The 14,358-nt window shown below is 52.8% G+C and overlaps 1 protein-coding gene across 4 annotated transcripts in view; it reads left to right on the top strand.

The window, feature by feature from the left end:
* The window catches only part of Ptpa (protein phosphatase 2 phosphatase activator), a 32,713-nt gene extending 20,977 nt beyond the window's left edge, over window positions 1-11,736 (top strand). For 2 of the 4 annotated variants that reach the window (XM_040745043.1, XM_040745041.1), the window contains exons 6-11: window positions 654-753; window positions 1,818-1,942; window positions 3,111-3,211; window positions 7,184-7,291; window positions 9,234-9,454; window positions 10,384-11,736. In XM_040745043.1, the coding sequence (XP_040600977.1) occupies window positions 654-753; window positions 1,818-1,942; window positions 3,111-3,211; window positions 7,184-7,291; window positions 9,234-9,454; window positions 10,384-10,405 (677 nt within the window). In that variant the 3' untranslated portion in view covers window positions 10,406-11,736. The remainder of the gene's footprint in view (window positions 1-653; window positions 754-1,817; window positions 1,943-3,110; window positions 3,212-7,183; window positions 7,292-9,233; window positions 9,455-10,383) is intronic. The other 2 variants (XM_040745042.1, XM_040745044.1) reach the window with 2 other exon arrangements.
* The last annotated feature ends 2,622 nt before the right edge of the window (window positions 11,737-14,358 follow it).

The raw sequence follows: 14,358 nt of genomic DNA, 5'->3' as shown, positions 1-14,358 counted from the left end.
TTAGCCTTGTAGTTTGTCCACATGTTCCCATTGCTCTTGGGACAGTGTCCACGCTTCTCACCATGGCTATTCAGGCCATCGGTGAGAGACTTCTCCCTCTCCCTCTGCTCAAGACAACACTGCTTACTTGCCTTGGGCCTTTGCATGGGCTTTGCTTCTGCCTATTTCCTGCTGTCCTTTTTCCTGGCCATTCCCCATTCCCTGTTGTTTCAAACATTTCCTTAGGGGAAAGCCTTGAACTCTGAAACCAGGGTTTCCCTGGGATGTGACTCAGGTACCCACCTGTATCCCACATAGCTAGATTGACAGTAGTAACTGTATATTTAATGTTTGTGGCTTCTGACAGATCATGAGCTCTTTGAGGCAGGACTCCTTTGTCACTGGGAGCCAGCATGGTAGGTGCTCAATAAGGTGGGATTGCTAAGGTGTCAAACCTACAGAGTAAGATGCAAGTTCCTGTGCAGGCAGTTGACCTCAAGGCCCGTCGGGAAATGGCCGGTGCTGTGGTTCTGGAAGTCCCAGGTCTTCTGGACAGGGAAGAAGCTTCATCTCAGTATGGGCTTTCCTCCTCAGAAGAGTGGAACGCTGGGGACTTTTTCTGGAGGTGTCAACTCCTTCTGGAGGTGTCAGCTTGAGCTGTTCTTCTTCCCCAGGGCACGAGGCTGCCTTTGCTGCTTTCCTCTGTTGTCTCTGCAAGATCGGGGTGCTCCGGGTAGACGACCAGGTGGCTATTGTCTTCAAGGTGTTTGATAGGTGAGAGTCGGCTTGGAGGGGAAGAGATGGTGAGCCCCTATACCTGGTGTTCACCGTTGGAGGCCTATACAACTCAGTTAATTCCCTATAGTGTAGCAGCTGCCTCCCTCTTACAGAAGAGGAAGCAAACAGGTTTCACTGAGGTCATAGTCCACCAAAGTAGGAGGCAGATTTTATGGGCAGCACAAGTATGTGGTGTAGTTGGATTTTCTTTGGACTGCCAAAGATATATATAAAGACACGGAGACTTATTACTAGTCATGGATGCTCAGCCTTAGCTTGTTCTTGTCCCACCAGCTCTTATAACTTAATTAACCTATTTCTCTTCATCTCTGTTTTGCCTCAGGGCTTTTTACCTTTCTTTCAGTTTGTACATCCTACTTTCCTGCTTCCTCCTTGTCTGTCTGTCTGTCTGTCTGGCCCTTGGTGTCTACTTTTCTTTCTTTCTGAGCTTACCTCTTCTCACTTACTCTCCCTGCCCCAAAAAAGTCCTGCCTACACCTCCTCCCTCATTATTGACTGGTCAGCTTTTTATTAAACTAGTCAGGTGCTTTAGGCAGGCAAGGGCAGGCAAGGTAAAACAACACATCTCTACATAAATGCAACACATCTTTACATAGTTAAACAAATATTCCTCAACCTAAAGAAATGTAACACATTTTTGCATAGTTATACAGATATTCCACAAGAGTGCAAAAACCTGCTCTGAGCTGCAGTGGTCCTGGGCACACTGGCATGCTGGTGTTGAGACACAGGACAGCTCTGCAGGTGACTCAGGCATACAGTCTGATGTCTGACTTACTGGATTTCACCCACTTTCCAGTGGTACCTAGGTTAGAGAAAGGGATTGCTGCCTTACTACAAGTTGCCAGGGTTGACACTGAGCCCGGTCTCCAGGTGGTGGTTTCTTTCTTTCCCTGACAGAAGATGTGTGAGGGAAAGAGAAAAGGCCCACTGGCCCTTTCAGAAAGCTTCACCGTTCTCCCTACCCTTCCTGTGCTGAAGGACACCGTTTGTTACCTTCTCACCTTTGTGTCTCCTTTCTCCCCCCACCCCCTCCACAGGTACCTTGAGGTTATGCGGAAGTTGCAGAAGACGTACAGAATGGAACCTGCCGGCAGCCAGGGCGTGTGGGGTCTGGATGACTTCCAGTTCCTGCCCTTCATCTGGGGCAGCTCACAGCTCATAGGTACTCCAAGTCCCTCCTTTCCTTCCTCCTACCCAGGGCACAGAGTGACAGCTTGGAGACCAGCTGTGGATGGAGGCTGGTTGCTGTTGACTTAATGCTTCCAGCCAGTGTGGTCATCTGGAGGGGGTGATGGTAGAGTGCCTCCAAAATAACGGAGAGTGGCGTGGACTGGAGACTGGTGTGGATGCGTGCAGCTCCTGGCAACAGCAGCTGTAGGGTCTTAAGTTGAAAATTAGGGTCTCTCCTGATTTGCCGATCATCAGTGCCGTCCACCGTTGTTATTGAACCCTGTGTGTGGGGGGCTATGGGGAGTCGCTGCCAATGCTGTTCCCTGTGTGCCCCTCAGTCTGCTCTGCCGCGCTCCTCACTTTGAGATGGTTGTGCAGGCGTGACCAGCATCTTGGGATCTGCCATTGGGCGGGGTTAGGGGTCATCTTTCGTTCCATGGAGAATGAACTGCTACTAATTAATATTCACAAATGTCTAATGGCTGAGAATTTGCCATTCTAGATACCCCACCAGTCTTCTCAGGGTCTCAGCATCTGGTGGGGTGGAGGGGGATGTTGTGGCATAGATGCGGAGCCTGGAATCCAAGGAGCCTGCATCCAGGGGCTCACTGCCACGTGCTGAGTTGAGTTTGGTTGCTAGGACATTGCATAAGCACTGTAGTGTGTGCTTCCCACACCATGGTGTCTTCTTGACATAGTAAGTGTGTATAGTTAACTCGCCTGGGGACACTTTATCCTGACGTCTGGAACTCACCTGTCTAAGTGCTGGGACTAAAGGTGTATACTACCACACCCCGCTGAGGTAACTTTTAAGGAAGATGTACACTCTAATGGTGCTTGAAAAGCAGGGGCCGGTGCTGACAACCAGGAACAGACTTGTCCTGGTTAAGTGGGTGCACAGTGCTCAGCTGGGTCTGTTCCCTCTGCTGACTGGCAGCACAGGGGCTTTTGTGCACCAGCGTCACCACAGGCACATACAGTGGGCACCTCATTAGGTGGCAGGGATTTCTCAGTCCCATTGTGATCTTTATACACTAGGCAAGCACTCTACCACAGCTCTGCCCTGCACACCATCACAATGGCTATACAATACCTGGGGGGCATCTTGTGCTCAGGCTGGGTCAGGGCTGTTCTAAAAGCCAGGCCTCTGCTCTTCCCAGACCACCCCCACCTGGAGCCCAGACATTTTGTGGATGAGAAGGCAGTGAGTGAGAACCACAAGGACTACATGTTCCTTCAGTGCATCCTGTTCATCACTGAGGTGAGAGCCATTGCAGCCCGGTAGCCAGCCTTGGCTACCAGTGCGGGGACACCAGACCACCAGCGCCTGCTTGCCCAGCCATCGCCGTCTCCCAGACCCGAGAGGACGCTTTCATTGTTTGGTTTGAGTTAGATCCTCACTGTGCTGCCCAAACTGGCCTTAAATTCATGGCAATCTTCCTGCCTCGACCTGCTACCTGCTGGGATTAATTACTAAATAAGCAGCCATACTCAACTCCTACAAGGCTCCTGAGCTGATGGGTTAAGTTGTAGTTACTAGCTAGACTTGGTGATCGGCAGCAGGCCTGAAAGGGTGGCAGGCATTGTGGTGGGGCAGGGGTGGGGGGAAGATCATCCATCAGGGCTCAGGGATGAGGTCTGTAGAGCCATGTGCTATAGATTCAGGCTGGAATCCCTAGAGGACCTGTAGTGATGGGAGTAGTTAGCTGTCTGCCTTTGTCTGTGCTTCAGCAATGTGCCAGAGGTGAAAACAAGCAGCCTGTGCTGACAGTCACTGGGCCCTATACCACCTGTCTCACTGAGGCAGGATTCCCTATAGTGTGGTGCTGGAACATTCCCCAAGGTGGCCCTGGGACTCTGAAAACTCATGGCTTTGGCCTCATGCCAGCTTTCTTACTTAGAATCTTATGGACACGAGCCAGGAGCTCATTAAGGAGCCCACAGTCTCAGGACCTTGCTTCTAGGAGATGTTGGACCGTTTCATTCTCCCACCTATACCTGCAAACTCTCTCACCCCAAATTTACAAAGTTCTGTCTTCCTTCTCTTCCAATGACTACTGCATGTCTGCTCTGTGGAAATGCACATGGACTCCTGCCCATGGACACTCTTTCCTGTTCCAAGCCTCTGAATGGGGAAGAGCCTGGTTAGCAGCCTTGACTCTTAAGTTCCTTCTGGTCAGCATTCACCTCAAGCTTCAGCCAAGCTCCAGGGGTCAGAGGGGAATGACACATTTTTTCCAAGTCAGCAAATGGAGCCAGGACTGATGGCTGGGCGGCCACAACTTGGTTCTTGGAGATATGCTGCCTTCAGCAGTGTGGTGGGCTCAAGGTCAGAAGGACTTGGGGGCAGCCTGGCTCACTGCCTTGAAAGCCAGCTTTAGAGGGCTCCTTCAGAGTGGAGTGCTGGGCTGGGGAGCTCTAGGACGAGGTGGAAGAAGTGGAGGATGGAGCCACACATTCTGCAGAGCTTGCTGCTTGAGGCCAAAAGCCTGTTTCTGCTTCCCCTGGCAGCCTGCCAAGCCCCTTGCATCCTTGTCAATAATTCTAACAAGGAGGCTAGCCAGGCTGGGCTTCGGGGACTGGGAATCAATCTCATGCTAAGACTTAGCATGTTTGTTTGTTTCTGCTGGTGGAAAACCCCAAAGTTTGGAACAGAGGACCCCATAGAAGATAGCTCTAGGTAACCACAAGGTGGCACTCAAAGTCCATTGAGCTCAGCCGGCTTCTGTGACCGAGTGGGAAGAGTGGGAGGGGTGGCTTTGTGGCTGTTGTGCACCTTCTCTGCAAGGCTTGGTTTCCTCTTCATTCAGGGTCATGCTCTGGTTGGTTGCTAGGCACTGTGGTAGCAAGGGCCCTTTTGCCTGCCTGGGTTGGATGGTTGCCGTTGCAGCTCTCTTGTTTCGAAGATCCCCCACCAGCCTCCCATGCACTTCAGAGGAGTGAGCAGCCTTTTATGACCTCTGATCAGTGAGTGAGTAGCTCGGTTAGGATCACTCAGGCCCTGGAGCACAGCAACCTAGAGTTCTATGAGGTGTTCAGGGCTCTGTTGCCTCTGGAGACCTGAAATCCCTACTGGTTAGGCAAACCCAAGGAAGTTGGGAAGGAAACTACTTCCTATTGCTGGGCCTCGTGTTGACTGCTTTCATAGCCCTGGGCATGGCAGCTGAGGAAGCCCACCTTGCAGGGCTCCTACTGCTTCAGGAAATGCAGCCCTGGCGCCTTTAAGAGCCCAGGGCAGGCAGGAAAAGAATTTCAGTTTCAATCTGGCTTCTAAATTTGGAGTTTTGGGAAGGGAGGGATCAGATTTCAGCTGGAAGGGAAGGAGCTGACAGGAAGGCGCTGTGCTGAGCCTCCCCCACCCCTGCCCATCCCCCTCAGTTACTGACAGAGGAACCATTTACAAAAGGCCGATTCTCTGGGGAGTGGAGAGGCAGGAACGCAGCGTCTGTGAGTAATTTCCTGCTCAATATGGCTGCTCTGACTCACACGATTCCCCTGGGGTCACTGCGGGACTGCAGTTGCTTGCTTGTTCTCGCTCTTTCTCTTCTCCCTTTGTGGCTAGAATGAGCTAATTTTTTTTTGTCTTCTCACCCCCAATTCCTTTTTTCCCCTCATCTGTTTTTTCTTTCTCTGAGTTGCAGAACCTCCTTTTGAAGGACTTGGGAGACCTGAGGCACTGAAGGCCTGGGGGTGGGGTAGCCTCTCTTGAGACCTACTGGGCCTCACAACTCTGCAGCCTGCCAGACAGCCCTTTCTGAATGTCCCTTGCTACTGAGTTAGGCTGGTCCTGCAGGCCGTCTTAGTGTCCCTCTGTGTCTTTGCCCCAGAGCCCTTGCTGAGGAGGCCCTTGAGCACCTGCCAGGAGACAAAGCAGTTGGCATTGGCTCAGAGGGTCTGCAGGGGACCCTGGTGCACAGCTCCAGCAGTCTCACGCCTCTGGCCGGACAAGTGAACAAGACAAGGGTGGAGGAGTAGATAAGGCGGAGTCTTTGCAGGAGTGTTGGGAGAAGTCTTAAGAAGCCCAGGGCCCTGGAAACCTTGGTGCCTCTCTTGGTTCCTGGTCAAGGAAAGACTTCACGAATGCCTGGTAGAGAACAGGGCTGGTTTTAGAAGCCTGGTGACTTCACCACTGGGGAGGGGCCACTGAGACAGGCTCTCACTGGGGACTTTTGCCAGGGGAGGAGGAAGGGGAAAAATGGCAGTGTTTCTAATTTAAATCTGGAGGTTGCTCTTACTGAAGTAGAGGCCTGTGGGTGGGAATGGACCACCAGGTGAAGCCACAGAAAGTAGCCTGTGATGCCCCAGTACAAAGAATGTTTGAGTTCGTCCTTTCTCCTTGGACTAGCCCCTACCTCACCCCCACATCCATATACAGCCTCTTCTGGAACCTTCCACTGACTAAGATCCAAGTCTTGACTTCCTTGCCAGACTCAGTCACTTTGTTTTTCAGAGTCTTTCTCTGTAGCCTGGGGCTGGATGCTGAGCCCTGTTCTCAACATAAATGCTGCCTGTAAACTGGGAAGGGAAGGAGGAGGGTGTGGCGAGCTGCATGGTTAATAAATACAACTGTACTGGCCTTGCGCTATCCCTGGCAGAGTCCACTCAGGACACAGGCTTCCCGTTCCCCGTGTTGCGGATCTGATGTCACAGGAAGTGCTCTGGACCTGTAGTGTTTCTCTGCCTTCCTGGAGTCAGGTTCTTGAGCAAGAAGGACCATAGTGACGGACTGTCTGTGTCCCTGCTGATGTGTTGCCGTGGTGATTTTTTGCCCTCCTCTCCACCTGGCTAAACAGACGGTCCTCCTGTACTGCTCTGGAAGTGTGACCTCCTTCTTGTGCTCTCGTTTTTCTTCCCTCTATGCACTGTGCTGAGGGTCTCCACAGCGCCCTCCCGTAGCTCTCTCTCACCCTCAGGTCTGCCTGGCAGGTGCAAATAAACTCCCTACAGGGTGGCAAGGCAGTGGCTGCCATCTGAGTGGGAACATATCCTACTCTCCCAGGTGGGGATTGTGTTTCCCTAGGGTTGCTAACTTGATTGGTGTTGGGAATGGAGCCTGTCTTATGTCTGTGGGAAAGAAAGGTAAGTGGAGGATGTGGGCAAGAGGTTATAGTTTTCAGCAGGCTTTACAAGTCAAGTCCCCTTATCCCGCCCCCATCTCATGTATGTGTGTTCTTGTGTGGGGTAGACCCCTGGGTGGCCTCTGCCTCTCTAGTTCCTGGACTTTGTTTTCCAGATGAAGACCGGCCCCTTTGCAGAGCACTCCAACCAGCTGTGGAACATCAGTGCCGTCCCCTCTTGGTCCAAAGTGAACCAGGGCCTCATCCGTATGTATAAGGCGGAGGTGAGTAGGGTCTGGCCAGCATGCTTGCCCCTGCTGTCACTTAGTCCTGGGGCTGAGTTCAAGACTACTGATTCTCTCTGAAACGTGGGGACCTCAGAACCTGGTGGGACGTCACAAGGCCCAGGCAGAGGCCACCTCAACTCTGCATAGCTTAAGGACAGAAGCAGCGCTCGCTCGCTGCTGGAGAAGAGGTCGGATGGCTGGAGGCTGAGTTTCTCTCCCAAAGTAACCAGGGCATCCTTGGGGTGGGTGTGATCCTGGAACCACTATCAAAAGTGGGCTATCCTCCTGTAGAAGGTGACTAGGAAGGGGGGGGGGGTCAGAAGTGGTCACTAGCATTCTTTAGTGGGAAGGGTAGGGTGTAGGTGTTCTCCCTGCTTTCAGCTCACAGATCTGTTGGGAAGGACCTTGGCTGGGACACTCTCCCTGCTGAAGGTATCTGCCCTCCCATACTGTCCTGCATGGAACCGGAAGAAGACATCTTCCTGCCTGTCTGTGCTGCTGGCCCTCCCGCAGCTTGAGCACACTGGTCCCCGGGACTACTTGTCTTTGACAGGTGTAGCCCCCTCTGCCCCACCCCCATCTCACTAACAGCCTCTCAAGTACTGCCCTGCAGCTGCCCATCTCTGACTCTTGACATCATCCCTTCTCTTCTGGAGAAGTCTGCTTCACGGTGCCCAGAGCTCACCCCATCCGTCACCAGAGGCAGGATAACGGGAGGGGTCTAGAGGCCAGTTGGGTGGTAGTGCGAATGTTTCCCTCTGATCTGGTCCTTGAATTGACCCTGACGGGGGAGTTAATAGAAGATGGTCTGACCAGGCCTAGGCCGGCTCTCTTCTGTTCTTCCCTGGTGACCATCTTCCTCTAGACTTCACATCCTATGTTTAGGCTTCAGCCCACGTAGCTGTCATCTGGGAAGCCATTCCTGGAGCTGCCCAGACATTTACCGGCTCAGCATGCCAGCTCCAGCGCCTGGGCACTACCCTTGGTCCTGTCTCCACAGCCTTCCTTCTGCTGATTCCCAGTGGGATCAGAAAAGACCACCCCACTGCTGGGGAGTGTCAGGTCAGCATGGACGGTGTGCAGCTCCCCTCATAGCAAAGGCAGGGCTCCAGCTGCCTCCTTGTTTACAGTCATAAATGCTGGCCTTGGGTGTCTTCAGACCTGTCTTGATTCAGCTTCCTAAGGGGAGGGCCAGCAAGTGTCCTCCCTTCAGAAGCAGGAGATCTGCAGGCCAAGGGAGGAGCAGATAAGATACACAGTGGTGGTGTGACACACAGGCCTTGGCATCCTTGACCTGAAGGGATTGCTAGGTGTCCCTAGTTGTTGACTGAAAAGTGGTTGTGACTGACTGGACATTCACCTGGTGTATGCAGCAGGCTGGGTTTGCAGTGTAACTCTGCAACTTGTGAGGACCTACAGGCTTTGTAGGACCCAGTTCTTTTGTGTGTGGGGGGGGGTTTGGGGTGGGGTGGTCAAGACAGGGTTTCTTCATGTAGCCCTGGTGTCCTGAAACTCAACCCTGTGCACTAGACTGTCCTCAAACTCACAGAGATCCACCTGCCTTTGCCTTCCGTGTGCCACCGCTGCCCACCAGTACCCAGTTCTTATTGGTGCGTTTATCTCTGGTCCCTGAGAATGGGGGGCTATAAGCCCCTGCTTAGAGGGCCCAGAAAATGACCTACTTTCTCAGTCCAGTTCTCTGTCTATAGGGAAGGCCCCTTGAGGCTCACTAGACTTGAAGTACAAGACCCTGGCCCCTGAGTTGCCAACAGAAGCCTGCTGGCCTTAGACAGTCTCAGGACAGTCAATTAATGTCAAGTTGCTTGGCCTGGCTTTTTTGAAGAGAAGTATCCGGGCTTTCTGGGCCTTGTGTACTGGAGGTCTTTCTGTCCTGAAGGCTGTCACTGTTCCTGCAGAGTCCTACCTCTTTGTATCACAGACCACCCAGCCTGGACTCTACTGGGCTCAGGAGGTGACAGGGTTCTGCAGGCCAGGCCCTGAGCTGGCCAGTGTGGCTGGAAGAAAGACCCCCTTCGCTGCTCCTCCTGTCCTGCGACTTCTCCACCTCTGCAGCTTCTCTCCAGCTCAGGTTCTGCAGAATGGGGATGATTTCTGCCCTTCCCCCACTTGCCTTTCTGGCTTCTCCTGTGAAAGCTTGAGGCAGGTTGACCTTTGACCCTTTTTGGAATTCCAGGCCCTGGGGGGGTGGGGTGACTTCCAAGCTCCCACCACTTCCTGATGACATAAGCAGCATGGCAGCTGCCTCGCCTCAGGCCTGGACGTGTTGCCCCTCCCCCAGGGACTTGCTGCACTCCCCTTCTCCCCACTCTCTTTGGTTAGGCCTGGCTTCCTATTTGAGTTTAGTCTCTGCCCTGCTTGTCCGACATGGGCCCCTTGCACTTGTTCTGAAGCTGGTTTCTGGGCTGAGGGAAGGTGAACCAATCAGGTTACTCCTTTGACCACAGCCAGAGCGATGCCTTCCCCTGCTCTGAGTCCCTAGGTCTTGTTCCTCAGCAGTACTGAGGGTTGTTTGTGAGACCAAAGTACAGGAAGAGGTCTGGCCAGCCGGGTAGACCCCATCCTCACACCCTGGCTGGCACTACCGCCTGGGAGAGAGTTGAGCCAGTGTTGGCCTGTGGCAGTGGTCTGAACTGGGCTTAGGGAGTCCCTATCCCTTTGCTATTGCCCCGACCTCCACAGTGGGTGCTGCCGAGGTGACACAGGTGTCAGCCACTCCTGCTAACTATTCTCAGCTGTGCTCAGATGTCCCCAGCCTCCAGCGTCAGGGTGGCAGTGGGCGGGGGTGGTGTGGTACTTTCCTGTCTCTTATGGCCAGCTTCCCCTCTGGGTCTACTGGTGTCTCTCAGATGCCGGTCTTGGCTTCTACTGTGTGTGTGTGTGTGTATGGGGGTAAGGGCAGGGTGAACACAGCCTTCCTTGTGTAGGCCAGCGGCTGCTCTGAGTGGCTTCCCTGGCATTAATGGATACCCCATCAAGTGGCTTCATTTGTGGGCTTTTGTTTGTCTGGGTCCTTAGGGATGCAAGAGGCCAGCTAGGCCTCACCTCCTGGTCTTCCCCTCCTTCCTCAGTGCCTGGAGAAGTTCCCTGTGATCCAGCACTTCAAGTTCGGGAGCCTGCTGCCCATCCATCCAGTCACATCAGGCTAAGAGAGGCTGAGCCACCAGAGCCACCCTGGCCAGGTTCCTGTGCCCTCTGACCCGGCACCCCCACCCACCTTCTGTTCTTTCTGTTTGATGAGAGGCTGTTTACTGAGATGGGTGCTGAGCAGGGCCTGAGTTGGGTATTGACCAAAGTGTGGCCAGTTTTTGACTGTCGGTCTGGTGGGCAGACAAGAAGAGGGGTGGGACCTGGTCCCAGGGCCCCTGCCCGCCCCGTCCTCCCCGCTGCCTCTCTCTCCTGCCCAGGCCCGTGTGGAGACAAGGGCCTCCTGCTCTTCCCATTGCTTTCCCTTTCCCATGATGTGACTCCTCCTTCAGAGCGGGAACAGAACACGGCCCCTCCGGGGCTGGCTGGTCAGCTTCCCACCTGCTCGAGCTGTGTTCACTGGTGTCTGCCTTGGGGCTGGAGGGTGGGGTAATGGTTGGTAGGGGGCTGTGGATGATGAGGTTGGCCTTTCAGGTGGCCTCCTAAGCCTGAGGGTACCTGTGCCCATCCTCATTCTGGGTTTTGTTCCCTGGCCCTTGGGTTTGCCAGGTTTCCTGACTGTTATCATAAAGTTCCCCTTCCTGGGGTAACCTAGTTATGGAAGCTGCCCTGGGCTCCTGGGAAAGCCTGTCTTTCCAGAATTGTCTCTGGCAGGGAGAGGATGGTAGAGACTCAGAGAGGCACTGGGGCTATTGTGTTTGTGGAGAGTCTGGTTTCCTCCAGTCTTAGGCCTGACCAGTTCTGCTACCTCGACCCCTGCTTTGAGTGGCTTTTAGCTTCACCTGGGGCCCTTGCTTGCTGCTCTGCTCCCTTGGGTCAGTTTGTGGCTGGTGTGGAATGGCAGGGAAGGCAGCAGCCCTCTCCTTCTCCCTCTCCCCTCTTAGGGGATGAGGCAAGCGGCGCCCTGCGCCTGGGCACAGACTCAGAACGGGTAGGACTGCTGAGGGGACCTAGCCACAGTCAGCAGCTTTTTCCAGCACTGTGGCTGAGCTGGCGGCTGCAGGCTTCCCTGCCACACTCACCCTGTCATCCTGCACTGCCCATCCTGTGTCTCCACAAAGCCTTTGGGGCGTGGACATGAGAAGCACAACCCAAGGACTTGGCTTAGCAATTATGTGGACACAGCTGGGACTCAAGTCATCAGTGTCACAGGCAGTTTCCCAGGAAAGGCCCTTCCAGGGCCAGGCCATCACCTTCCTGGCTCCCTCCCCTGTCCCTGGGTCCCTAGTCCTGCACCTTCCTTGCTGTTTGGATTAAAGCCTCTGTTTTACACCTGTCCCCCGTGTGAGACATCTTTTCCGGACATGTCTGAGTGACTATTCCCTAGCAGGTCTCCTCCCTATCAGTAGACTTTCTGTGAATGGGATGTGTGACCGTGATTCAAGCAGACAAGAGGGTTCAAATCCCAGCTGTCCCTCTGCTCACTCCAGCGGCAATCACAAGTGGTGCTGATGACCCCAAATCTAGACATGTCACATAGCACATACTATGTTGTCACTGTAGCACTGTGTGCCTGTTTCTCCTGCAGCTGCTCTGGACTCCTGTCAGCCCTATCCCTAGTTGTTAGGTGTAGCTCTTTCTTCTGAGCCCACCGTTGTGATCTGTGGTAGAATACAGCTGTACAGTGGAACTCCTTAGCCATCTGAAAACAGAAGCCTCTCTGCTGGCCCTGAAGGCTTCGCACGGAGGCAGGAACAGGAACCTCAGCCAGTGCCCTTGCTCTGCCTGAAGCCTGGTCTCTGGAGAGCAGCACACTGGAGTTGAAACCCAAGGGCAGCTGCTTACAGTGGAGGTGTCCACTTTACCGCAGAGCTTCAGTCTTGGCCCCAAAAACAGGCATGATGTGTCATGGTCCAGAGCAGTGAGTCTCAGCTTTCCCGATGCTTTGACCCTGCAATCATTCCTCTCTTATAGTGACCCCCTCAACCTTAAAATTAGTTTCATTGCTACTTCATAATTAATTTTGCTACTGTTATGAATCGTAATGTAAACAGTCTAGGTGACCCCTGTGAAAGGGTCATTCAGCCCCAAAGGTGTTGCGACCCACAGGTGGAGAACCCCTGGTTTAATGACTTATTTGTTTCACAGGCAATAGCTGTGTGTTTGTGACCCAGCATACCAGAAAAGAACAGCATTGTTTAGTGGATTGTAATTAAGAAATTAATGGGGGGGGGGAATGCTTACTTACACACAGGCGTGTACAAACTGTGTGTCTTAGGTAGGGTTTCTGTTGTGAAAAGACACCATGACAATGACAGCTTTTTAAAAAATTTATTCTTTTAAATTTCATTTTACATTCCAACTACAGTTCTCCCTCCCACTCCCCACTACCTCCCCCAGCCCGCCCCAGTCCACTCCTCTTCACTGGTGAGGGCTCCCATGAGGAATAAAAGTCTGACACAATAGGTTGGGGCAGGGCCTGGCCCCTCTCCTATGCATTAAGGCTGAGCATGGCATCTCACCATAGGAATGGGATCTAGCAAGCTAGCTCATATACTAGGTTTGTATGGTGGTCCTACTGCCGGGGGTCCCTATGATAGATCAAGCTTCAGAACTGTCTCCCACATACAGAGGGCTTAGTTAGGTCCTCTGGAGTCTCTACAGCTGTTGGTCTAGAGTGCATAGTTTTTATGAGCTTGGTTCATCTGTCTCTGTACATTTCTCCATCATGATCTTGACCTCCTCCCTCTCTTCAACTGGATTCCTGGAGCTCAGCCTGGTTTTGTTGTGGATGTCTGCGTCTGGTTCCAGGCTGTCTTAGTCCTCTCTGTGCAGTAGATGTCTGTATCTCAGGGAGCCCCTCGACAACAACAGCCCTTATAAAGAAAACATTTCGTTGGGGCTGGCTTACAGGTTCAGAGATTTAGTCCGTTACCACCGTGGTGAGAAGCATGGTGGTGTGCAGGCGGGCGTGGTGCTGCAGAAGGAGGGAGAGAGGGACACTGGGCCTCGATTGAGCTTTTGAAACCTCAAAACCCGCCCCCAGTGACACACCTCCCCCATACCTCCTAATAGTGCCCCTCCCTGTGAGCCTGTGGGGGCATTTTCATGCAGACCACCACAATGTTACCTGCTTGAGAGCTGTGCAGTACATTTAAAATTTTTACCTTGGTCTAGAGCAATCTTGTCTTCTATCTGAGGGCACCCGCACTTGCGGACACATACCCACACACACAGGCATACATATACATGCAGTTAAAATAAGGGCTTGGGACGGGAGTGGTGATCAGTGGTTGAGAGCAGTGTCTGCTCTTCCCAAGGACCTGAGTTCAATTTCCAGCACCCATATGGCATCTTACAACTGTCTAATTCCAGGTCCAGGAAATCCAACACTCAAACATATATGCAGGCAAAACACTAATATACATAAAAAAATAAAAGAGATAAATATAATGTATTTCTGGAGAAGGCTCAGGTTAAGATCCAGGAGCTCTAGGTTTGGCTCCCAGCACCCACATGGGGCTCACAACCAACCATCTGTAACTCCAGTTCCAGGCAATCTGATACCCTGTTTGGCCTCTGTGCATTGCGTGTGCGTGGCACACAGACATACATGCAGGCACAGCACTCACACACGTAAGATACATACCTTTTCAAACAAACCTTAGGGGCCAGAGAGCAGGCTCAGGGTTAAAGTCTTGCTGATCTTGCAGAGGACCCATGTTCAGTTCCTGGCACACGTGTGGTGGCTGACAACTTTCTCTAACTTGAGTTCCAGGGGAATCCAATGCCCTCCTGTGGCCTCCATTGGTACTGCACATGTCAACTTACCTGCAAAGCTTTTTGTGTGTTTGTGTGTGTGTGTGTTTGTGATAGGGTATCTACATAGCCCTGGCTTGCCTTGAACTCACTGCATAGACCAGGGTATCCTCAAAGTCACAGAGATTTATTTGACTCCT

Source organism: Mesocricetus auratus, unplaced genomic scaffold, assembly GCF_017639785.1.
Source record: "Mesocricetus auratus isolate SY011 unplaced genomic scaffold, BCM_Maur_2.0 Super-Scaffold_100004, whole genome shotgun sequence".
Classification (NCBI taxonomy): Eukaryota; Metazoa; Chordata; class Mammalia; order Rodentia; family Cricetidae; genus Mesocricetus; species Mesocricetus auratus.
This window is presented reverse-complemented; position numbering and strand designations above follow the sequence as displayed.